Here is a 27369-nt window from a genome sequence, read left to right on the forward strand (position 1 = left end):
ATATATATATATATATATATATATATATATATACACATATATATATATATATATATATATATATATATATATATATATATATATATGTATGTATATGTGTATACAGTATGTATATGTGTGTATATATATATATATACTAGCAATATACCCGCACTACGAAGCGGAGAAGTAGTGTGTTAAAGAAGCAATGAAAAAGAAAAGGAAACATTTTGAAAATAACGTAACATGATTGTCAATGTAATTGTTTTGTCACTGTTGTGAGTGATGAGTGTTGTTGTCATATATATTTTTACACACACACATAAACATATATATATACATATCTATACATATACACATATATACATACATATATATATCTACATATATACACATACATATACATACACACATATATATACACACAAATACATATATATATATACATACACACACACATATATAAACATATATACATATACATACTGTACATATCTACATATATACACACACAGCTATTTCGTATCAGTGCAATACGCTGCTTGTTAAAACGGATAACTCCGCTCTTACATTGGAAGTCTGCGTGGATATTATGAACTATCGTATTTGTTCAAGTTCTATTTAAATTTTAAATAGAAGGAATTTTTATTTAGTCGACAGAAATATCTTTGGTAGGAATGGTAAAAACAGACAGGAATATTATTCCTGAATAAATCAACTCAAACCTTAAACAACTTATAATATTTTGCTCTCCATAAAAGTATATCCTGTCTAAATTATACAAGTTAGAAATAAAGTAAACATTAAAAGAACAAACATTCAAATTTCTTTACTCTTATGTAATTTTATATAAAAAATAAACTTAGATTTTAAATATCCCAAAAGATTTTGCTCTCCATAAAAATATATCCTGTCAAAATTATACAAATTCAAATATGAACATGCTGCATAACAAAACCTGGAAATATAAATAAAATGTGTTCCTTTCAGCAATAACAAATCAAATCATTCAGTTGTCTTTGCTCATACAGTGGTGTGAAAAACTATTTGCCCCCTTCCTGATTTCTTATTCTTTTGCATGTTTGTCACACAAAATGTTTCTGATCATCAAACACATTTAACCATTAGTCAAGTATAACACAAGTAAACACAAAATGCAGTTTTTAAATGATGGTTTTTATTATTTAGGGAGAAAAAAATCCAAACCTACATGGCCCTGTGTGAAAAAGTAATTACCCCTTGTTAAAAATAACCTAACTGTGGTGTATCACACCTGAGTTCAATTTCCGTAGCCACCCCCAGGCCTGATTACTGCCACACTTGTTTCAATCAAGAAATTACTTAAATAGGAGCTGCCTGACACCGAGAAGTAGACCAAAAGCACCTCAAAAGCTAGACATCATGCCAAGATCCAAAGAAATTCAGGAACAAATGAGAACAGAAGTAATTGAGATCTATCAGTCTGGTAAAGGTTATAAAGCCATTTCTAAAGCTTTGGGACTCCAGCGAACCACAGTGAGAGCCATTATCCACAAATGGCAAAAAAATGAAACAGTGGTGAACCTTTCCAGGAGTGGCCGGCCGAACAAAATTACCCCAAGAGCGCAGAGACGACTCATCTGAGAGGTCACAAAAGACCCCAGGACAACGTCTAAAGAACTGCAGGCCTCACTTGCCTCATTTAAGGTCAGTGTTCACGACTCCACCATAAGAAAGAGACTGGGCAAAAACGGCCTACATGACAGATTTCCAAGACGCAAACCACTGTTAAGCAAAAAGAACATTAGGGCTCGTCTCAATTTTGCTAAGAAACATCTCAATGATTGCCAAGACTTTTGGGAAAATACCTTGTGGACTGATGAGACAAAAGTTGAACTTTTGGAAGGCAAATGTCCCGTTACATCTGGCGTAAAAGGAGCACAGCATTTCAGAAAAGAACATCATACCAACAGTAAAATATGGTGGTGGTAGTGTGATGGTCTGGGGTTGTTTTGCTGCTTCAGGACCTGGAAGGCTTGCCGTGATAGATGGAACCATGAATTCTACTGTCTACCAAAAATCCTGAAGGAGAATGTCCGCCATCTGTTCGTCAACTCAAGCTGAAGCGATCTTGGGTGCTGCAACAGGACAATGACCCAAAACACACCAACAAATCCACCTCTGAATGGCTGAAGAAAAACAAAATGAAGACTTTGGAGTGGCCTAGTCAAAGTCCTGACCTGAATCCAATTGAGATGCTATGGCATGACCTTAAAAAGGCGGCTCATGCTAGAAATCCCTCAAATAAAGCTGAATTACAACAATTCTGCAAAGATGAGTGGGCCAAAATTCCTCCAGAGCGCTGTAAAAGACTCATTGCAAGTTATACATAAGCGCTTGATTGCAGTTATTGCTGCTAAGGGTGGCCCAACCAGTTATTAGGTTCAGGGGGCAATTACTTTTTCACACAGGGCCATGTAGGTTTGGATTTTTTCTCCTAAATAATAAAAACCATCATTTAAAAACTGCATTTTGTGTTTACTTGTGTTATATTTGACTAATGGTTAAATGTGTTTGATGATCAGAAACATTTTGTGTGACAAACATGCAAAAGAATAAGAAATCAGGAAGGGGGCAAATAGTTTTTCACACCACTGTATGTCATTTTAGAGCTGGACGCCTGGCATCTTTTTTTGGCAACAAATTCGTTTATGTTTCGTGTGAGGTTCTGTGTTGTGGAGATTCTCAGGATGGATTGCAGGTGCTCATCAGTGAGGCGACTCCTGTGTGCTGTTTTGTTAGTCTTTATCACTGAGAAGAGCTTCTCACACAGATATGTGCTACCAAACATGCACAAGGTTCGAGCCGCATGTAGACGGACTTTTTTTGTTCTTCAAAGTCACCAAAGCGCCCTGCAAACTCAGTGCGCTCAGTTTATCAGCAAAGTGCGTATTTGGGAACACCGTAGTGACGACTTGGTTTAACATTACTTGGCAACAGGGAAAGTGGGGCAAGGTGTACTGGTGCATTTGTGTCTCCCATAAAAGCAGCTTCACGTGAATCACTTTGTGATTGTGCATGGGTAAAAACGTCCGCTGAAGTGTCAGATTCTTATTTAATTATTCTGCTTTCTGTATCTTCTGCATTGCATTCAGGTTACCCTGATGTTTTGTCTCATAGTGCCGTCTTAGATTAAATTCTGTAATTACAGCCACATTAGCTCCACAAATGAGACACACGGGTTCAGTAAACATATACTCAGCCTCCCATCGGTTTTAAAGGCTCTATTTTCAGAATGAACTTTTCTCTCCAGCATCGTGTGAGCTAGCTTCGCAATAACTTGCAGCATCATAAGCTAGACTTGATTAACGCGTAAGTGTTCGCAAGGCAGCTGAAGCGCTGCATTATGGGATCTGTAGTTTATTGTGGTTACCAGCGCTTCATATACCTGGGCCATTAATAACAATAATACAGTATATAAAATGATCTCGGGCCGGATATAATTACACGGGCGGATGTGGCCCGTGGCCCTTGAGTTTGACAAATATGGACTAAATAGAACTTGAAAAGATATATTTTTTGAAATGTGATCGCGCAATTCAGATAGAGTTGACGCAAGCACTACAGCCTGCATCCTCCCTCGCTCTTACTTTTTACCGCTCATCTAATGAATACACTGAGTATGGCTTTACCAAAACAATCATTGATGGCTAATAAAGTATCCATTATTCGAGTATGTAGATCGGATATATATATATATATATATATATATACCCGTGCATCGCAGCGAGAAGTAGTGTGTTAAAAAGCTAGAAAAGAAAAGGGAACATTTTAAAATAACGTAACATGACTGTCAATATACAGTATTTGTTTTGTGAGTGTTACTGAGTGTTGCTGTCATCAAGGATTTGATTATCATTATTTCTTTCAATCAGGTTCGTATTTGTAGGATGTGTTGTGTTCAAGTTACATTCCGTGTTTGTCAATCGCTGTAAAGATGACAGGTTTCTTTCATCGATTCGTTTCTTACTGCATCAATAAACAGCTCGCCTTCTTCTTTATCTGAGACCTGACACACTGCATGCACGGTTTTTTACACTGTCTTCCTTTAGCGGACATTGACTTTTTCCACCGTGTGCTTTGTTTCCGCAGTAGCTGGATTTATGAATATGCTTATCAGACGCTTCATATTTTTGCTGCCTTTTCAATTGTGTAATTCGGTTTTGTTCAGCTCTTTGGAACTGTTGCTTTTATCTGTGCACTGCGCCAGTTCACGTGAGCCGCCGTGTACATGCATCGAAGGTTCCCAGCTGTGCTGGTGCCATCTCGTGCTATGTCCATGGCTGTATTTAATGTTACCTTAGTCCTGGCACTTAAAACTTTCTCTCGCAGTTTCGCTGAGTTTGTGTCAAACACCACCCTGACCATCTCATCTTCCTCTCCATAAACACAGTCCTTCACCCGTGAATATTTAGTGGAGTTTGCTATTGATTGCCGCTGACGGACGGCCTTATATGGGCAGGCACTAAATTACAAACGCCAGCGCAGCCTGTCTATGAACTTAATTTAAAGTGTAGGTTTACATCGTGCTTTGTTTCCGAAGTAGCAGAACTCATGAACATGGTTGTATATGTCACTCGCTCGCTTCTTATTGTTTCGCTGCCTTCTCAATTATATAATGCATGTTTTCTTCAGCGCTTTTGAGGTCTTCCTGGTTTTCTATGTACTGCGCGGATTACGTGGGAGGCGTGATGATGTCACACGAAACTCCCCACGGCGTTGAAGCTCATCTCCATTACAGTAAATGGAGAAAAACTGCTTCCAGTTATGACCATTACGCGTAGAATTTCGATATAAAACCTGCCCAACTTTTGTAAGGAAGCTGTAAGGAATGAACCTGCCAAATTTCAGCCTTCCACCCACACGGGAAGTTGGAGAATTAGTGATGAGTCAGTGAGTGAGTGAGTGAGTGAGGGCTTTGCCTTTTATTATTATAGATGTGTGTGTGTGTGTGTATATATATATATATATGTGTATATATATATATATATATATATATATATATATATATATATATATATATATATATATATATATATATATATATATATATATATATATATATATATATATATATATATATATATATATATATATATATATATATATATATATATATATATATATATATATATATATATATATATATATATATATATGTGTATATATATATATATATATATATATATATATATATATATATATATATATATATATATATATATATATATATATATATATATATATATATATATATATATATATATATATATATATATATATATATATATATATATATATATATATATATATATATATATATATGTGTATATATATATATATATAGGGGTGTGGTCCTGGTAAAGACAATCACCTGAACTCCAAACTGAATGTCAGAATGGGAAAGAAAGGTGATTTAAGCAATTTTGAGCATCGCATGGTTGTTGGTGCCAGACGGGCCGGTCTGAGTATTTCACAATCTGCTCAGTTACTGGGATTTTCACGACAACCATTTCTAGGGTTTACAAAGAATGGTGAGAAAAGGGAAAAACATCCAGTATGCCGCAGTCCTGTGGGCGAAAATGCCTTGTTGATGCTAGAGTTCAGAGGAGAATGGGCCAACTGATTCAAGCTGATAGAAGAGCAACTTTGACTGAAATTACCACTCGTTACAACCGAGGTATGCAGCAAAGCATTTGTGAAGCCACAACACGCACAACCTTGAGGCGGATGGGCTACAACCGCAGAAGACCCCACCAAGTACCACTCATCTCCACTACAAATAGGAAAAAGAGGCTACAATTTTCACGAGCTCACCAAAATTGGACAGTTAAAGACTGGAAAAAATGTTGCCTGGTCTGATGAGTCTCAATTTCTGTTGAGACATTCAAATGGTAGAGTCAGAATTTGGCGTAAACAGAATGAGGACATGGATCCATCATGACTTGTTACCACTTTGCAGGCTGGTGGTGGTGGTGGTGTAATGGTGTGGGGGATGTTTTCTTGGCACACTTTAGGCCCCTTAGTGCCAATTGGGCATCGTTTAAATGCCACGGGCTACCTGAGCATTGTTTTTGACCATGTCCATCCCTTCATGACCACCATGTACCCATCCTCTGATGGCTACTTCCAGCAGGATAATGCACCATGTCACAAAGCTCGAATCATTTCAAATTGGTTTCTTGAACATGACAATGAGTTCACTGTACTAAAATGGCTCCCACAGTCACCAGATCTTAACCCAATAGAGCATCTTTGGGATGTGGTGGAACGGGAGCTTCGTGCCCTGAATGTGCATCCCACAAATCTCCATCAACTGCAAGATGCTATATCAATATGGGCCAACATTTCTAAAGAATGCTTTCAGCACCTTGTTGAATCAATGCCACGTAGAATTAAGGCAGTTCTGAAGCTTAAAGGGGTCAAACACCATATTAGTATGGTGTTCCTAATAATCCTTTAGGTGAGTGTATGTATATATATATATATATATATATATATATATATATATATATATATATATATATATATATATATGCCAGCAACACTCCTGACAATGACAAAACAATTACATTGTCAATCATGTTATATTATTATTAAAATGTTTCCTTTTCTTTTTCATTACTTCTTTAACACACTACTTCTCCGCTGCGAAGCGCGGATATTTTTCTAGTTATTAATATATAGCCTTTGTCAGAATGTCTCAAATCTCACAGACTTACCACTGTTTATAAGGTTTTGTAGTATATGTAACGTCTCCCCACCTTCTCTTCTACATCTATAACCTCAGGCAATTAGGTGTAGTAAAAGACAAACAGGAGTTAAGTTACAATTTAAATAATGTATTATTGATAATAATCATAAATAATAACAATATGCCAAGTACATTTGAATATTGGCAACCATACAAACTGATAAATGGTGATGTGTAGTTTCAGGCGGCCCACAGACTTATTGGTTACTTAAAAATGTCTCTAGTTAAGGCATCATTTGTGGTCAGCTTTCTTCGGAACAGGCTGCATCCCTGTCTCAATATGGCTGCCGAGCTGTACTCTTAATTTTGTTGTCATTTTTAGTTCATGGTGTGTGATAGTCATTCATCAGTTTGATAAGAGGGAGAGAGTGTAAGGGAGTGAGCAAATTTATAGATGTGCTGTCTAACCCCTAGAGCCAATAGGACGTCTTGGTACTTAAAGGCTTCTGATACAAGCCAGTTCCAAACAGCCATACTTCAGACCAATGGGGAAATAGCACACCTTCACACCTATCCCCAAACCATATGTTAAGGTAAAGCTTGGCAGTTAGGTAGCCTGCCTTTCCTATGGGGGTTGAGAGACTTCAGAGAAACATTAACCCACCTTGTTTTAGGCACTTCCCGCAAATCCTGTCGTAAAATTCAGAGACTCTTTCCTGGTGGGGGGGAAGGGGTTCTTAAACCATCAAACCATTACTGTTATTATCAATAATCTAACACTAATATTACATTGCTTTGCCTAAGTTTCAAATAAAGACATACAAAATATTTATCAAGGTATATGCAAAATCTCACAACACATATTAATAAGAGATTCTGTATAGTTTACAAACCTGAATAGAACAGTGTTTACTTGTTTTCATTTATTGTGCACTCTCACTCTCTGCTCATGTACTGCTTGATGTTCTTGTGCATTGGCTGCTCAAGTCCAGGCTGTTGCTAAACTTTGACAGTACTTTCTAATGTTTTGTGGTTCACTAGGTACGCAGTGAAGCCCAAAGAATGGTTCAAGCACAGGACCCTTCCCCTTGAAGTGAATGGAATTTGCCCACAACTCCCCAATCCCCACCTGCATCCCTTACAGTATATGTTACTTAAATAATACACAAATAGTCAGAGGGGAACAATTCCACAGTGTGTAATCCAATCAAGAGTCTAAGTGTGCAAGGTCTAAAGATGGGCATTAGAAACAAACCAGGACAAAACAGCAGTTTATAATTTTTTTTTTTTTTTCAGAAAGTAAAGGGGGAGAGTCAACGTCTTTATGTAAGACTCTCTCAGAAAAGGTATTCCATAATAGAAAATGCATAGATTGGCAGGCATGTAAATAGATAAACTGAATGGATCTGTTACATAAGAGAAAAAAATCCAAATTGAATCTTTTTTAAAAATATACTGTGGGTTGTGATGTACAGTATTTATAGCGCTAGCTTATGAGACAACTTACGGTAATGGTGACAATTATAATTGTACCAACACAGCTCCATAAAAGTATAAGTTTACATCGGGTCACTGACCTGCACTTACTGGCCTAATATAATCAAAACAATCAATGATTTCTCTTTCCTGTGTTCTTGAAAATGCAAATAAATAATATAGTGTCAATGTCTAATTAAAGCATGACGTCAAATTTTTACCAGCCAGTGTCTGACTATGGAGATTCACTTACCCAGGAACCAATATGAAGATTGTCTTTAATCAAGTCAAAGATAGTGGAGGGAAAGATTTTAGAAATGGAGATGATGCTGAAATTTTCAAACTTTTCATGCAAGTTTTAATGTACTTCCATATGAGAGCTGCTTATACTTTGATTAAAATCCTAAAATTGCAGTCTTGATGTAATGTTGATTGTTGTACTGCTCCATATATGGATTATTATCATTATTGTTGTTCTTATTTATGGTGTAACTTATCATTTTTGTCCACAAATATCTGCCAATATAGAACTCATGAAAGAGTAGTTTAGACAAAAAAAAGAAATGATTAAAAAACGTTTTTATAAGGGAGAAAAAGTTTTTAAACTCATAATAAATTACCTGCAGAAAACAAAATTTAAAAATACTATAGTTATTAGTTGTAATCAGTTTCTTCCACTATAGTTCTCATTCATTTCACCTTTTTTATGTGTACTATTTTGGTTTAAAATATATGTACATGATGAGAAAAATTTACTTATTAATATGTAAACGTTAATATACTTAATTCACACAAACATTCTTTATATTTGAAAGAATAATTACATATTGACATGTTTTCTTTTCAGGTGTGGTAAACACTGTCTCCAAGCTAACCAAGATGTGTACACTGCGTCTCACAAAGGAAAAACTGTTTTTTATGCTTACTGATAAAGTAGCCAATGGTGGTGTCAGCATGTGGTGTGAACTGTTACAGGTATTTATGAAATTACCAAAATTTGTACTTGTAAATTTGTTATTTTTATGATTTTAACCTTAATATTAGGTCTGAGTAAAAATATCAATATACCAACTAAATGTTATTTTTCATTTAACTGATTCAGTATTGATTCTTAAAAGTCTCAAGATTGATATTGTAAATCTCTATCCTTCTCAATTACTAAATGAAGATTTTTGCTTATCTTCCAGTAGATGTCGCTAATGCGCCTATTAAGGCTTTCCACAGAAGAAAGCAATATAGTACATTGCACAAAATAGTGTGACATCCTAAACTGAAAGCATCTATTCCATTATCACCCAGAACAGTTATCTCACTCATCATCCAAACAAGTAGAGCCTAAATATTCTACATTGGAGACCATGTTTAGCTCCAAGCTTCCATTTAATGTCTCATGCCAAAAAAACAGATACAAACAGATACATGAACCTTATTTTTTTATTGATTATTAAGTCTTCTAGCAAGTGATACAGGTTTTGGAACTGCAGCATACCATACCAACCAGAAAAATTAGTGAAGATATTTTACCCATGCTTTATGAAGCTCTTAAGCAAAACATCATCACATATATCAGGCCAGTGGAGAGTGTAGCCCTAACTTTTGATAGTTGGACACCCAGGGCAGCAGATTTCTACATGATAATCACATGGCACAACAATAAAACTGACTGACGTGGGTGAAGGCGGATGTATTGCAGACAAGAGTGCTGCAAGCTAGTAACACCAGAAGTAACCTTGCTGCCTATTGGCAGAACTGCTGGAATTGCTGGCTATTGTTCAAACAACCTAGCTGTACTGTGCTTGAAAAAGTTTGCAATGTGACTCTTGTGGATACTGCTTGTGGATTTGTTGAGCTGAGAGCTTATTAGCTTTCTCTCCGTGTTCATAATAATAATAAAATTAATACATTGTATTTATATAGCGCCTTTCCCATGCTCAAGGTACTTACAGAATATAAGAAAGAACGGCAGGGTATACAGTATATAGAATAGTACAAAGCAAATAAATAAATAAAGAAGTTTAAGACAGTAAATTCAGAGAAAGCCTAACAGACAACATAATTGATGGTCTAGCACACACATACAGGTTACATGAGCATCTTGACATAGAGGTAAACTGAGAGAAGGGGAATGAAGTCAAGTAGAGCTAATAGCCTTCCTGAACAGATGAGTTTTGAGTTGTTTTTTAAAATAATTCATGGAGTCAGCTGACCTGATTAATTTCGGTAGGTCATTCCAGACGATACAGCTGAAGGCCCTGTCACCCATGGAGTGTAGATTAGTGTGGGGCACAACAAGATTGCCAGAATCGGAGGACCTTAGTGGGCGGGCAGGCACATAGTGATGGAGAAGGTCACTGATGTAGTTTGGTGCAAGGTTATTTAAGGCTTTGTAGGTTATTAGTAGGATTTTATATTCGATTCTGTAAGACACAGGGAGCCAGTGAAGACAGAGCAGGATGGGTGTGATGTGCTTGCTGCTGCTAGTTCGAGTAAGGACTCTTGCTGCTGAGTTTTGAATAAGTTGGAGCTGTGATACAAGATTAGAAGGGGTACCTGCCAGCAGCGAGTTACAATAATCTATTCGGGATGTGATAAAAGCATGGACAAGTTTCTTAGCATTAGAAAAGGAGAGGAAGGAGCGAAGTAAGAAAGTTTCTTAATGTGATTTATGTGCGTGGAGTAAGAAAGGGAGGAATCAAAAATGACACCAAGATTCTTTGCAGTAGAGGCAGGTCTGATGAGATCACTGCCAAGATTGACTGGGAAGGAGCTCATTTTATTAAGTTGCATTTTAGTCCCAATTTGCAGGAGTTCAGTTTTGTTGCAATTTAATTTTAAAGAGTTCTACTCCATCCAGGTTTTAATTTCACTAAGGCAGGTTGTGAGCTGAGAAAGCTCTGATGAAGTTCCACTTTTAACATTGAAGTAGAGTTGAGTATCATCTGCATAAAATGATAACCCAGTCCATAGCTACGAATAATATGGCCAAGGGGAAGCATATAAATACAGAAGAGAAGAGGGCCGAGGACAGAGCCCTGAGGAACTCCTTGTGTGACTGGCGCCGAGCTGGATCTGCTGTTGCCAAGACTAACAAACTCTTGCCTATCAGTCAGATAGGACTTGAACCACTGGAGGGCAGTGCCAGAGATACCCAGCATGTTCTCCATTCTGGACAGTAGAATGTCATGTCTGACAGTGTCAAATGCTGCACTGAGGTCTAACAGAACTAATATGTTGGTTTGTCCAGAGTCTGCTGTCATTAGAAAATCATTGGTTACCTGTAGCAGAGCAGTTTCACAGCTGTGCTGCACCGTGAAACCAGACTGAAAGGGTTCCATCAAATTATTAGTGGTTAAGTAATTGGTGAGCTGGGAGGCTACAACATGCTCAAGAGCTTTTGACAGGAAAGGTAAGTGGGAAATAGGCCGAAATTGTTAAGATTGTCAGCATCAAGACCAGACTTTTTTAACATTGGGGTTACAGAAGCGATTTTAAAAGTGAGCAGCACAGAGCCAGTGTCAAGGGATGAGTTTATTATTGTTGTAACAGTCGGGATTATGGCATGAAGGCAGGATTTAAATAGTGTGCTGGGGATGGGGTCCAGTCCAGTATTAACAAACGCAGATGTGACTGGTGAGAACTTGGAGAAGGAGCTGGATGGAGTGGGAAAGCAGGGAGGGATATAAACAGATGATGTATTTATGTTAGTTGAATTATTTAGATCTTTAATTTTGTTACAGAAAAGTGGAGGAAATCCTCACAGACTTCAGTAGAAGAGGTAGTTGGGCCAGATGCAGGTTTGAGTAGTTTATTAACTACAGAAAACAAAACCCTTGGGTTATCGTGGCCACTTTCTATTATTCTGCCATAGTGGGTGTTCTTAGCAGCAGTTAGTGCTTCTCTGTAAGCTCTTTGGTGGTCAGAGAAAGCCTGGATGTGCACGTGAGGCCAGTCTTACATGACATTCCCTCAAGGCGTCGGCCAGCTGCTTTCATAGATCGCAATTCTGAATTATACCAAGGAGCTGAACGTTTAAAGGAAACCTCCTTATGTTTTAAAGGAGCTGTTTTATCTAATGCTGAATGAAGGGCTGAGTTATAGTGGTCAACAAGACTATCTAGTGTTGACGGAATAGGTGCAGACAGTAAAAGATCAGAAATGGATCCAGAAAGGATAGAGGGACAGATATTTAAGGTTTCTGTAAGAAATTTGTCGTTTACAGGTAAGAGGAGGGAAAGGCAGTGAGACAGTGAAAAATACTGCTTTATGGTCAGAGAGTCCCAAATCAGTGCTGTAAATGTTGGCAACAGATAGTCCAGAAGTGCAGATCAGATCCAATATATGACCACCAGAGTGGGTGGGAAAATCAACATGTTGTGTCAAGTCAAAACAGTCCAGTAAGGATAGGAATTCATTTCTCAGTTTAGATGTAGTAGTGTCAATATGGATGTTGAAATCACCAAGAAGGATAATTCTCTGAGAGTAAGAGCTTAGGTGGGTTAAAAGTTCAATCAGATCAGATAAGAAGGATGCATTGTATTTTGGGGGACAATAAAGAGCAATGAGTGAGACAGGACCTGTTTCCGTTATTAGTTTAAGAGCCAGGCACTCAAAAGACAGTGGACAGTCAATTGGGATTCGTTTGATATTTAAGTCTGCTCTGATAATTACGCTAGCCCACCTCCTTGTCTAGAGCTGCAGGTTCTGTATGGAAAGTGAAACCAGGTGGAGTCGCCTGTGAGAGACATCAATTCGTTTGGTTTTTGCCAAGTCTCCGTTAAACACAGTATATCAAGTTTGGTGTCAGTGATGAGTTCTGACAGCATCAATGTTTTGCCATTAAGAGATCTCGAGTTAAACAGTGCAATATTAGTTAATGAGGCTTCTTTTTGCACAGAGCTGTGAGCAGGGTTTATTTCCACACAATGTAAATTTGGCACACTGACACTTCTATTTCCAGGGCCATGAGAAAATGCTGCCGGTTGTCTTTTCGTTCGCAGCCTGGCAGTGGCGGCGACCTGACCGCGATGAATATGTTTCGGGCGCTGCAAAATAACGCCGTCTTTAAGGATGTTCCAGTCAGACCATTTGCTCTGGACAAACTGTTTAATAAGAAGGAGTATGTCATGAGAGTATTTTAGCATGATACTGGGCAATACTTATCTGAAAAGCATTGGAGAAGCAGCACAGCACAGCGGAACCGGTATGGCAGGCGGGTGTGGTATTGTAGATGAGATGAGCGGCGATAACAAAGCAGCAGAAAACATAGCAGGAGGAGGTAGCAGGATTTGGAGGTTCCAATACACAGCCACAAATAGTAACGCTTGGTACTTTCATGCGTGATCGCCCCGGAGCCATAAGCCAGGTTAGTATGAACATCAGATCAGTTCCCAGTCGTAGAGTACTTTAAAATGAATCGGGAGCAGATCAGCATAGCGAATATAATCACGGAGACTGATCATACCGAGTTCATAGATCGCCAGGTACAAAGAAATGTTTGTAGGTCTCCTCTCACGATCCACAGACTCCGCTGTTCCCAGTCAAAGTAGAGTCCATAAAAAATGTAAATATTAAGCCAAATCCATACAATTTAAGTCAGCTGTATCCACGAACTATACGTTCAATAAAAGAAATAAAACAAGCATGAGAAGTGTAGAATTAAGGCGAATTTTGCGAAAAGTGTTGTTAACAGGGAGGAATGGCAGCAACTTGCGTGCGCCACACCTGTTAAACCATTATAGTAATGATGTTTTGATTTAGAAATAAGTTGTTCAGTTTCTTTGGTTGTTAAGAGGTTGAGCTCTGAATGCAAAGCCTGCCTTTTCCTATGAAGAGCCTCACTTGGACACTTGGCATGTTTTTCATCTATTGTAGTAATTTTGCTGGTTAGCTCTGATACCTTCTTGGTTTCTAATTTATTTATGTGGGAAAGATATGAAATAATCTGTCCTCTTAAGAAGGCCTTTAGAGTTTCCCTACAGAGACCTCTGAGGATGTATTTGTCTCTAGGAAGAAACTGATTTGTTTGGATAAAATTCTGTACAGTTTTCAGCTGCTAATAGAAGTGTGTTAAGACACCATCTGCGAGATGAGTGTGTGGGGCATAATGATTTTAGTTCCAAGATCAGAGGGGCATGGTCGGAAATAACAATAGTGTCGTACTTTCAAGATTTAATAGTAGGCAAGAAATTAAGTATAAATAAATAAATAATCAATTCTTGAGTAGCAAGAAAGGAAGAGCAATGAAATTTTGTTCCAAAGCTTGTAAATACTGATGTTAACTGTTACTTAATCAAGTATTGCTTCTTAAATGTCATTCCATGCTTATGCATATGTTATAAAGTCACTTTATAGACACCCTACAAATAAAGTGTTACTGAAATTTGTCACATTATATTAATAATCTCTATGCATGGTTAATTAATCTCTAAAATGCCAGCAATTCAAATAAATATATCAGGGCACACTAATTAGATCAAGATAAAATTAATATTGAATTGAATTGGGACATTGTGAATCGTAATCAAATTGGGACATCAGTTCTAATACCCAGCCCTGCTTAATATTCTTGGTATTCTAGTTTGTCAGAAGCAAAAGGCTATTCTATTAGTGGTTGAGTATATTTCCCCCTGTTATTTTTCAGCAAATTTATGAGGAATTATTATGTATTCAAAGTTTTGTTTAAATGGTTGCTGCATTTCCTCACATCATGAGTTCTTTTAATTACTTGTGTGCAACTTATGTAAGACATTTAGTCTTTTTGTTTTTACATGTAATATTAAAATGTCTTTGTAAAGCATAATTGTGTAAGTATATATCTGTTCGGGGTGGCACGGTGATGCAGTGGTACTGCTGCCTCTCAGTTAGGAGACCTGGGTTCGCTTCCCAGGTCCTCCCTGCGTTGTGTTTGCATGTTCTCCCTGTGTTTGCATGGGTTTCCTCCGGGCGCTCCGGTTTCCTCCAAAGACATGCAGGTTAGGTGCATTGGCGATCCTAAATTGTCCCTAGTGTGTGCTTGGTGTGTGGCTGTGTGTGCCCTGCAGTGGGCTGGCATCCTGCCCAGGGTTTGTTTCCTGCCTTGCGCCCTGTGTTGGCTGGAATAGGCTCCAGCAGACTTCCGAGACCCTGAAGTTAAGATATAGTGGGTTGGATAATGGATGAATGGATATATCTGTTCAAAACAAAAATGAATAGAAAACAACTTCATTAGGTCATAACAGTGCTATGGTGGATGTAATGCAGAGTATGTGTAGTTATATTTAAATATCAAATTCATATTTTCTGTTAATTTTCAGGAAAACTTTTTTGATGAGTTTCAGATAGAAGGCATTTCATTTGAATATAATGAGATATACTTAGAACTGGCTCCTGAAAACCTCTCCAGAGCTTTAAAAACAGCCCATAATGCTAAATCAGTGAAGATCAAACTGACAAAAAAACACTGCCCTTGTATCACTATAGCAGTTGAACTGGTAAGAATTGTTTTTATGTGCTTGATGAAAAAGTTATTGAATGAGTCAAAATATATTTAATGAGTTAATATTGGTAGGCACTATGGCATATAAAACCATAGCGATTAAAATTCTGTAAAGTTCTGACCTCCTGAGACAAAAAAGAGTAATAAAGTGAATATGATAGGTGATTACTATATAGACTTGTATTCCTTCTTCACGGTTTATTTGACATGTTAATTTAATATAATTTTGGAATAAGTTCAGTTGCTAAAGTTTCATGCAAAGTAAGTATACTTTAGAATAAGATATTAATCAGTAGTACCAGACTCTGGTTTGTTATCTGTCAAGGCTCCTATTTGCATCATTTGAGCTTTGCGGTATTAGGATTTATTTTGTTTCAAACAAATATGGCATTAAATAAAGTACATTTGTTAAGCTCTCCTTTCAATCAATCTGACAGTCACTCTTTCATCTACCTGCACTTGAATTAAATTTTATGAATTGTTATAGTTAAAAATGTGTTATTTGGGAGATTTGTAGGGTCATTATCAAAATGTTTACCTGTAATTTTACTATAATTTTAGCTAACAATAGCCATTCCTGTAAAAAAATAAGGCAGAATGTCACTCTTTTTGTAATCTTCTTCTTCTTTCTTTTTTGTCTTTTTAATTTTATTATACATTCAAGAAGTACTACTTTCAAAAGCTTTAATATATCCTGGCATCATAGATTGGTTTAGGTAAAAATTTGAAACAAAACGTTGACACTCATTGGTGTAAAGCTATATGTTGTTTCAAAAAAACAAAATAATACTGATGTAAAATGAAAAAAAAACTGTATATTTGCAGTTGGCATGATTTGATAGCATTACAAGGTTAGAAAAACAACTATATACCACACTTTGATGGTTATTCTTAACTTTCCAATCTGTCCCTAAACCTGACTTTTACCATAAGAAATATTCACTGTTAATTTCAAGTTTTATTTTTATGGTAGGTTCATAAAATTTAAACAAGTAATCTGCAGTATATTAATGAATGTGCAGTAATGTGTAATTTTAAGTGTAACTTTTAATTTAAACTTTCAAAATTTCTTTGTGATAATACATATGGAAATATTTTTGTCCTGAATGATTTTACAAAGCAGTAAATAGTATATTTGTCAATTCCTAAAGCCATCTTTATCAAGCATCAGTCGAGTTGTCACACATGACATACCTGTGGAATTGATCTCCAGACGACTGTGGAATGACTTCAGAGAGCCCAGTGTGCCAGATTTTGATGTGAGTGAGTGGATGGCTATTTTATGCTTTGAAGCAAAGCTGTAGGCAGTCATAAAGAAATATGCTTATGTTTGTTATGGGTATATTAACAATATAGCCAACAGATTTTAAGAATTCAGATTACATAAATTGTCTCATTTTGTAGAAAGTGCAGCTTTGAACAAAATTTAATATGCACACTTATTTATGTGAAAACATTTTTTTCATACATTTAAGCTTTTGTTAATTGATATATTTAATGCTTATTTAATTAATATCTGCAAAGAAAACTGTATTTAGTATTATTCACAATACTGACATATCTGGAGAGTTATTTGTTGATATGGAATTAAATGTAAAATGTCTCAGCATGTGCAGAATTATTCTTAATTAGCATTGTTAATACATTTTCTTTTTAACTAGGATACAACAAAATAGCCCATTAGTGGCACTTTTATTAGTATCTATATCTCAATGTGATGTCTGTTTTAATGCATAAGGTCATTAACAACTTTTTTTGCTCTTTTTTGGTTTTGTATACAGCCACTTGATACCTTCTTTTCATTAAACTAAATAATGTATTTACAGGCTTTCTAAATCTATAATAGTTAGTAAAAATCAATAAAATAAAAATTAGACCAAACAGTCATGTAATTTAATATTATTATTAGACAGTTAGGTCCTTAAATATTTGGACAGAGACAACTTCTTTTCTAATTTTGGTTCTCTACGTTACCACAATGAATTTTAAATGAAACAACTCAGATGCAGTTTAAGTGCAGACTTTCAGCTTTAATTCAGTGGGGTGAACAAAACGATTGCATAAAAATGTGAGGCAACTAAAGCATTTTTTTAACACAATCCCTTCATTTCAGAGGCTCAAAAGTAATAGGACAAATTAAATAACTGGAAATAAAATGTTCATTTCTAATACTTGGTTGAAAACCTTTTGCTAGCAATGACAGCCTGAAGTCTTGAACTCGGGGACATCACCAGATGCTGGGTTTCCTCCTTTTTAATGCTCTGCCAGGCCTTTACTGCAGCGGCTTTCAGTTGCTGTTTGTTTGTGGGCCTTTCTGTCTGAAGTGTAGTCTTCAACAAGTGAAATGCATGCTCAATTGGGTTAAGATCAGGTGACTGACTTGGCCATTCAAGAATTCTCCACTTCTTTGCTTTAATAAACTCCTGGGTTGCTTTGGCTGTATGTTTTGGGTCATTGTCCAACTGTATAATGAAACGCCGCCCAATCATTTGACTGCATTTAGCTGGATTTGAGCAGACAGTATATCTCTGCACACCTCAGAATTCATTTGGCTGCTTCTGTCCTGTGTCACATCATCAATAAACACTAGTGACCCAGTGCCACTGGCAGCAATGCACGCCCAAGCCATCACACTGCCTCCACCATGTTTTACAGATGATGTGGTATGTTTTGGATAATTAACTGTTCCACGCCTTCTCCATACTTTTTTCTTGACATCATTCAGGTAGAGGTTTATCTTGGTTTCATCTGTCCAAAGAATGTTTTTCCAGAACTGTGCTGACATTTATAGATGTTCTTTAGCAAAGTCCAATCAAGCCTTCCAATTCTTGAGGCTTATGAGTGGCTTGCACCCTGCAGTGCACCCTCTGTATTTACTTTCATGCAGTCTTGTCTTTATGGTAGACCTGGATATCGATACGCCTACCCCCTGGAGAGTGTTGTTCACTTGGTTGGCTGTTGTGAAGGAGTTTCTTTTCATCATGGAAATGATTCTGCAATCATCCACCACTTTTTGTCTTCCTTGGACGTCCAGGTGTTTTTGTGTTGCTGAGTTCACCAGTGCTTGCTTTCTTTCTACCAAACTGTAGATTTTGCCACTCGTAATATTGTAGCAATTTCTCAGATGGGTTTTTTCTGTTTCCGCAGCTTAAGAATGGCTTCTTTCACCTGCATGGAGAGCTCCTTTGACCGCATGTTGTCTGTTCACAGCAAAATCTTCCATATGCAAGCACCACACCTCAAATCAACTCCAGGCCTTTTATCTCCTTAATTGATAATGACCTAATGACGAACTTGCCCACAACTGCCCATGAAATAGCCTTAGAGTCAATTGTCCAATTACTTTTGAGCCTTTGAAATGAAGGGATTGTGTTAAAAAATGCTTTAGTTGCCTCACATTTTTATGCAATTATTTTGTTCATCCCACTGAATTAAAGCTGAAAGTCTGCACTTCAACTGCATCTGAGTTGTTTCATTTAAAATTAATTGTGGTAATGTACAGAACCAAAATTAGAAAAAAGTTGTCTCTGTCCAAATATTTATGGACCTAACTGTATATCCATAAATATGAAGATAAAGAAATTGTCAATGTTTTTATTAAATTTTGTTTTTGTGGCCTATAGTTTAAGGCATCAAATTTAATTTGGATTGTAATGTTTAACATATTTTAGGTCAGCATATATCTACCTCCGTTGAAGACAGTGAAGAATGTTTTGGATCGAATGAGAAATCTCTGTCATGTTCTTGTAAGAATGTTTTTATCAGTTCTAATGTTTTCTTGACTTTTCTTGTACTTTAATTGTTTTAACATTGAATTTTAGAAGCAGGCTTAAAATATTTATAATGATATGTTTAGACAGAATTTCTGTCACAGCTCTAGTGAACTCCGCTTCAGTTGTAGGCCCAAAGAATGTTTACAGTCATATGAAAAAGTTGGGGAACCCCTCTTAATTCTTTGGATTTATGTTTATCATTGGCTGAGCTTTCAAAGTGGCAACTTCCTTGTAATGTATAACATGCCTTATGGAAACAGTAGTATTTCAGCAGTGACATTAAGTTTATTGGATTAACAGAAAATATGCAATATGTATCATAACAAAATTAGACAGGTACATAAATTTGGGCACCCCAACAGAGATATTACATCAATACCTAATTGAGCCTCCTTTTGCAAAATAACAGCCTCTAGACGCCTCCGATAGCCTTTGATGAGTGTCTGGATTCTGGATGGAGGTATTTTTAACCATTCTTCCATACAAAATCTCTCCAGTTTAATTAAATTTGATGGCTGCAAGAGAATGGACAGCCTTCTTTAAATCATCCCATAGATTTTCGATGATATTCAAGTCAGGGGACTGTGACGGCCATTCCAGAACATTGTACTTCTCCCGCTGCATGAATATCTTTCTAGATTTCGAACTGTGTTTTGGGTCATTATCTTGTTGGAATATCCAACCCCTTGCATAACTTCAACTTTGTGACTGATGCTTGAACATTATCCTGATGAATTTGTTGATACTGGGTTGGGTCCCAGCATGATGGAACCTTAACCAAATTTGACATTAGGTAGCAGGTGTTATTCTTGGAATGCAATGTTCTTCTTCCACCATGCAAAGCGGTTTTTGTTATGACCAAATAACTCAATTTTTGTCTCATCAGTCCAAAACACTTTTGTTCCAAAATTAATCTGGCTTGTCTAAATGAGCATTTGCATACAACAAGTGACTCTGTTTGTGGGGTGAGTGCTGAAAGGGTTTCTTTCTCATCACCCTGCCATACAGATGTTCTTTGTGCAAACTGCGCTAAATTGTAGAATGATGTACAGATGCACCATCTGCAGCAAGATGTTCTTGCAGGTCTTTGGAGGTGATCTGTGGGTTGTCTGTAACCATTCTAACAATCTGCACCTATGCCGCTCCTGTATTTTTCTTGGCCTTCCAGAACTGGGTTTAACAGCAACTGTGCATGTGGCCTTCCATTTCTTGATTACATACCTTACAGTTGAAACTGACAGTTTAAACCTCTGAGATAGCTTTTTGTAGCCTTCATCTGAACCATGATACTGAACAATCTTTGTTTTCAAATCTTTTGAGAGTTGCTTTGAGGATCCCATGCTGTCACTCTTCAGAGGAGAGTCAGAGGGAAGCACAACTTGCAATTGACCACCTTAAATACTTTTTCTCATGATTAGACACATCTGTCTATGAAGTTCAAGGCTTAACGTGCTAATCCAACCAATTTGGTGTTGCAAGTAATCAGTATTGAGCAGTTACATGTATTCAAATCAGCAAAATTACAAGGGTACCCAAATTTTTGCACAGCCAGTTTTTCACATTTGATTTAATTTCATACAACTAAATACTGCTTCATTAAAAATCTTTGTTTGGAAAACACCCCAGTACTCAGATGTTCCTAGGAAATGAAAGGCATACCACTGTTATCTTTTTTGTTGAAAGTAGAGTAAAGTATGCAGGCTGAGAGAGGTTCCCAAACTTTTTTGTATGACTGTATGTATAGAATTTTTATATACTCTTATCATTTGCATAGGCTCTTGATTTCTCCCATGCAGCTGGTGTTTACAGTAAATGATATGTTTATTGGTGATTAGGGATAGAGAGAAAATCCTGCTCTGTCCCTTCACTGTCCTCCTTTCTCTGTGCACAAGTAAATTTGCAGCTACTATTAACTAAGGAAATTCCAGTAGTTAAGCTACTTTCTCAGAATATGTTCTTAACCAGGACACCCTTCACAACAGAGATGCTATATCATACATTTCCAACATCCTAAATTACACAACTTTTAATATTTGGCATGACTCTCACTGTGCTTCCAGAGATTTTTGTATTGAAAGTGTTAGCATTCTTTGAGCAACTATGCTTTAAATATAACCTTACATCAACACAATTCTTCTTTACATACATACAATTATGGACATCACTAAAAGAATCTGGATGACTGTCCTAACTTTCCCTGAGTGTTTTCTTTGAAAATTATACTATCCGACAATTATAAGGATATAGATGCAGTCATATGCCGATGTTTTATTAGTTTCCTTAAAAGTATACAATTTGAGGCAAAGTTGAGAAATAGGATGCTTTACTTATGATTCCATTTAATTACTAGAAGTCACCCTCCTTAATTTTTGCAAAGTGTGGTCTAATCAAATTTACATTTCACATCACACACACACAGTATTTCTTTTGACTCCTCCGATTGTAAAGTCTATCGAGAATTTACCTAAATTAAGAGTCTAGTTCTTGACACTTTCAGCATGCTATGCATCACTGGATAATAAGTTTTGGAATTGTCCCAAACAGGAAACATAGTGGAGTAAAAAATTAGCTCGTTTATTAGACAGATTTGGACTTGAAGTGATTTCTCACTGTTTAACTGCCTTTTTAGGGTAACATCACTGATTAATGAACAATCTGCTCTGATATATTACACTATACTGATGACATGTCACTTTATCATATTTAACTGAAAGAGTCCTAATCTAGCATCATCACAGAGTTGGTAAGGGATTTTGCTTTTTATTTGAAATTAGAAAAAAAGTAACTTTGCAATGAACTGTCCAAATGTTTCAAAGGCATTATTAATGTGTTTCTTAATCATACTAAAGGTCGGGGAGGGGATGTTAGATTTGATTTAAATTAGATATATATTACAGGTCACCCCTTCACATTTGCAAGGGATAGGGGTGGAAGAGCTCTGCAAATATAAAAATTTGGGAATAATGCTTGTGCCACACTGTTTTCCCCATACAGTTATTGCTTTTACACACAGACTCTCACACAACACTTATGATTAATGTTTTTCAAGTGTATGGCAGGGCTATCATTTACACAGTTACTTGAGTTATGGAAGTAGAAGGGGATCGTCTGGGTCTTAGTAAGTCATGCAGAGTGTATGAAAAAAAAGTTGGCCTTTAGGGTTGGCACTAGTTTTTGTATTAGCTTGGGGAAATACATTGTGATTTTCATCTGACTCTTTTGCCTCTTTATTTCCTTGAAAACAGCTCCAACTTTAGTGATCTGATCAATGATAGATCAATATATTATAAAACATATCCATAGCAGTCTTAGCCATTTGAAAAGCAGTTGTTATATTGCTGAGTGGGAATTTGCCTTCTTGCACTGTTTATTCTTTTTCCTCCTCCTCATCAAGTACAGTTTTGGTCTCAGAAGCTGTCATTTCCAGTAGATTATCCTCTTGCATTTCCTATGTGTTGATGTTAATGAGTTCTTGAATTTCCCCAAGCTTCAGGTCTTGAAACGGTTCCTCACCAACCTGCCTTCCTGCTGCTACCATTTCTTTCGTTGTGTCCTTTATTGGATTGGTAATAAAGCCAGAGAATTCATGGATACGTTCTGATCAAAGATTTCTCTATCACAAATTTATGCCCTTAGGCTTTATGGCTTTAGTGGTTCTCTCTGTGCTATCCACTGCATTGTCAATAGTATATTCTTTCCACATTTTCATAATGTTTACTTGTATCAGGAATTTTTGTCCACTGTCTGCACAATTCATCGAATACAAAGTGTAGTTTTCATTTAATGTCCTTATAACAGTCCATGCATGAGGTAGGATAAGAGATGTTGTGTTAGGGGTTATGTAATTGACTTTGATGGTTTCTGTGTTGAATTCATGTGCCAAGTGTTTTTGGACCTTGGGCACAAAATACCAATGAAATCACTCAAGGAAGAGTGCTTTCATTGCCCAGACCTTTCTATTTAACATCCAGTACACTAACAGCTGAAACTTGCCTTTTCCTTTTAAGGCGCAGGGGTTCATTTTTTAGTACTGTATGTATTGTGTAATAGGTTGATGGCATGATTAGAAGGGTATCCTGTAAAAAGAGGAATGACACCTTTTGGCTTGGCTTTCATTTTTTATTTTTTACAATCAACATAATAATTATTGTTAGAATATATTTTTAAATGCTCATCATTGTATTTTTTTTATTAATTTTAGGAGTTTCATTTCTTGGAATATCTTACATTTTTATACAGTGTATATATAATCTGTGCTTAATCCAAATTGAGGTAATAAAAGGCCAGAGTACATGCTTGCAGATCTTGACCCAGGTACACACACACACTCACAAGCGGCTAGTTTAAAACTGAATTTGTGAAGCAGTGATGCTAACCACTTCACCATAAGGTTTTTTTGCATATTTCAAAATTTGTCAAAATGTAAACTTTATGTGATGAAATATAGATGTGAGTTTTGCACACTGGTATAACATTAGCTAGTCACTTTCTGCTAAAGAGGAATTTGTTGGTAAAGTCAAGATCTAATGTATTTTAGATTTATTCTAGAATATTCTTTATAGTACTTTAACTTATAGCAGTGGGTTTACAAGAATTAATTTTTCACCTGATTGTTTCAGTGCTAACAATTGAACTTTTTGCTTCACTCCTTTTCAAGAGGATCTAGCTGAACACAGCATTTGATTAACTTAGTAACCGTAAATTACGAAATCAAATAATTTTTGTCAAAATCCACACTAAAATATTTTAATTTTTTTAGAATTTACTTAACATTCAAAAGATGTTTCCTCATTCTGACATAGAAAATATTTACATCATTCAGTTTAAATTCCCACACTTTATTAGACCATAGATTATTTCTCATGTAAGCACTTATGTAATTTGACAGTTTTGGGCAAAGTTCTTAGCAATTTTATTTATTTTGATTTGCATGCTTGGGATTTTGTAACTGATAAATTAGGCACCCACACCCTGGGTACATTTCCTACAATTTTCAGTTTTCACAGATTACCAAAAAAAAAAAAATGATTTAACATAACCCAAAATTTCCCTGTATTTAATTAATTTGAAGGGGTTTCTTAAATTTATTTTTAAGGTATTGGAAGCAAATATGAATGGGGATATGAATCTGAAAATTGACACAGATTTAGTGTCAGTTTCCACACATTTTAGAGACCTTGGAAATCCTCCTTTCAGTGAGTATTACTTTATTTGAAATTGTTACCTGTTACAAATATTAGCACAATATATTTTAAATGTTGTAAATCTAAATAGGTTAACAGGCCTTGACACTATGTTATTTTTTAATATAGAGAATGTTATTTTACAGTCTGTTTGCTTTGTTCTGTTATTCACACAATATCCTATTATGCTCAATGATGAGAGCCCATAACTGACCTCTGTTATGCAAACCTATAAAGATGTCCAATATTTAATGATTTGCCCAGTTGTGATAAATCCTGGTATTATACAGAATATGGCACCCTTCCTTGTGTAACCTATTCATTTTTAATTCTTCAGTTGGAAGACAGTATGGGATGATTACTGGTTAAGTGAAATATTGGATCTAAAAAACAAATCAAAATATTATTTAAGTAAAATAATCTGTATCTACATTTGCATTTTACTTATGGTTTTAGTACAACTGACAATTTACCTGTATATAATTTAGCCTTGTTTATCTTTGTTGTGGGGTACAAAATCTGTCAATTTTGTCTATTTTCCATTATATTTTGTTCAAGAGAAAACAACAGATGAACGTAAATACAGGTCACTAGCATGGACAGTTAACATCAAAAGCAAATTGTTTTCCTGAATTGTACCAATATCAGCAACCTCTGTTTGAACTGAGCAGGAATTCAGGAGATGCCTCAAGCTGTATTGATGATTTTATCACCTGTGAGGGAAAAGGTACCAGGACTAAATTGGTTTACAGCTTGGCAAAGGAAGAAATACTATGGTTCAAGCTCTACCTGATTACTTTAGAATCTGTGACCAGGAGGAGATACCATGGGACTGGAAATTACAGCTTGAGACAGAAGATTGTTAAAACATTAGAAACTTTTATAACTTGGAAATTTATTCATCATATTGACAGCTAGCCAATCAGGTGCATGTAGCAATTACATGTTGCGACACCCCCCCAGTAGAATTTTATAATAAATATGCCTTGTCAGAAGAGTGACAGAGAGAAGAGAAGAGAACAATGTTGGAGGATGGCAACAGTAACGTCAGAAGAGGGTACCAACAACGTGCGGCTGTTTCCTTCCGATTGTCAGCAAAGCATTTCATGAAAAGCTTTGAGTGCTAGATCAAAAGCCACTTGCAACTTTCATTCTTGTCATCTTTTTCATAAGCTTTTTCTAAAGACTATATCTTGTCAGGGATGCCAGGGGCAATGACCCGGCCGGGACGCCGTGAGGGACCGGATGTGGGTCTACGCCCACCCTGGATCACATGGGGGCCGCCTTCCTAGTTGCTTTGGGGGCCACAGGTTAAGGGCATGGAAGCCCCACCCTGTAGGGGCCCGTGGTCACCGCCAGGAGGCGCCCCAATGCCTTGGGGACCTGTTACCTCAGTACTTCCGCCACACCAGGAAGTGCTGGGGGGAAGAATTAAAAGGGCGCCCGGAGAGCTGCCGGGAGAACAGCCGGCACTTCCGCCATGCTGGGGCGTGGCCAATGAAGGAGTGTCGGGAATCACCTGGAGCTCATCCGGGAGAATATAAAAGGGGCCGTCTCCCTTCATTCAGGGCTGGAGTCGGGTGGAAGCAGGACGAGGCAGAAGAGAGTGTGGAGGCGTCCCGAAGGAGAAGGCATTGTTGTTTGGCCAGGACTGTGGATTGCGGTTTGTTGTGCACGTTATACTGAGTCTGAGTGACTTTAAATTGTAAATATTGTATATAATAAACGTGTGGTGGTGACAAACAACATGTCCGCCTGTCTGTGTCCGTGTCAAGTCCACAATCTATATATCCAGACTTTATTATCAATCTATTTTCTATTATTCTTTGTTATTTGGTATTATTATTCATGTAATAAATACCATGCTGCTTTTAACTTTCTACTTCTAATACTTTGTCTTCATGTCTAGAGTGTTTGAAGTTATAAGATAGATTTGTTTGGGCACCTGGAGCAGCCAGAAGTTTGCCATATGCTCTGTGCTGCAAGGTTTACTAAAGATGAATGTGTGAGCTCAACCCAATAGTAGGGAGCAGTACGTAAAGTAAGTAATTCTTGGTTTATAAATGGCCTATAGTCAAGGATGTTGAGCCTTTGTATGTTTAAATGTATTTCTAAAGACCAAAGTAATATTTCGTTCTGAGATATATTTTAAACATCATATGTTGTTTTTGCCGACAATTAAGTAAATCTCTTGAAGTGCTGATGATGATGAGTACATTTACTCTTAGGTAAAGTGTAAGTGTGGTAGAAGCAAATCATTCTCGGGCCCTCTGAGACTCGGGGCGCGCCCTGGCAGTGGCCACGGGTCCCAATAGGCTTGAGCCTCCTTGCTCTTACCCCGTGGTCCTCCTCTGATCCAGGGCGGCTGCCCCCTCGTGGCCCGGAGGACGTACATGCCACCTCCTGGTCCTTCCAGGCGTCCCGGCCAGTTCACAGCCCCAGCCACTCGCCACAGTGCCCCACCACCAGCAAAGACATGTCGGTCAGGGCAGCTCATCCTCAAAGTGGGTCCTACTGTTTGTCCAGGGTCCGGTCCTGCAACATACACAGAAACAGGGGCAGAGATGCTGCCTGGACACCACCACCTGGTGCCCTTTTGTGCATCTCACAGGCAGTGCTCCCCCTCCTGCCGGCACCCCCTCTGAGGTTTTTGTGCCCAAGTGGTTTGAGCCACTCGCCCCTCCGTTGCCTCCGCCAACTGTGGCAGCGCCACATCGCCAATGAAGAGTCCTCCGATGAAACGATCCATCA

General features: G+C 37.1%; 1 protein-coding gene across 2 annotated transcripts in view; it reads left to right on the top strand.

Annotated features, from left to right (window-relative positions):
- Positions 1 to 27369, top strand: part of hus1 (HUS1 checkpoint clamp component) — a 110317-nt gene that overhangs the window by 10624 nt on the left and 72324 nt on the right. For both annotated transcript variants that reach the window (XM_039753278.1, XM_039753277.1), the window contains exons 2-6: positions 9036 to 9163; positions 15481 to 15657; positions 16814 to 16921; positions 19334 to 19408; positions 24531 to 24630. In XM_039753278.1, coding sequence (XP_039609212.1) covers positions 9036 to 9163; positions 15481 to 15657; positions 16814 to 16921; positions 19334 to 19408; positions 24531 to 24630 — 588 coding nt within the window. The remainder of the gene's footprint in view (positions 1 to 9035; positions 9164 to 15480; positions 15658 to 16813; positions 16922 to 19333; positions 19409 to 24530; positions 24631 to 27369) is intronic.

This window comes from Polypterus senegalus, chromosome 5 (genome assembly GCF_016835505.1).
Source record: "Polypterus senegalus isolate Bchr_013 chromosome 5, ASM1683550v1, whole genome shotgun sequence".
Taxonomy (NCBI): domain Eukaryota; kingdom Metazoa; phylum Chordata; class Cladistia; order Polypteriformes; family Polypteridae; genus Polypterus; species Polypterus senegalus.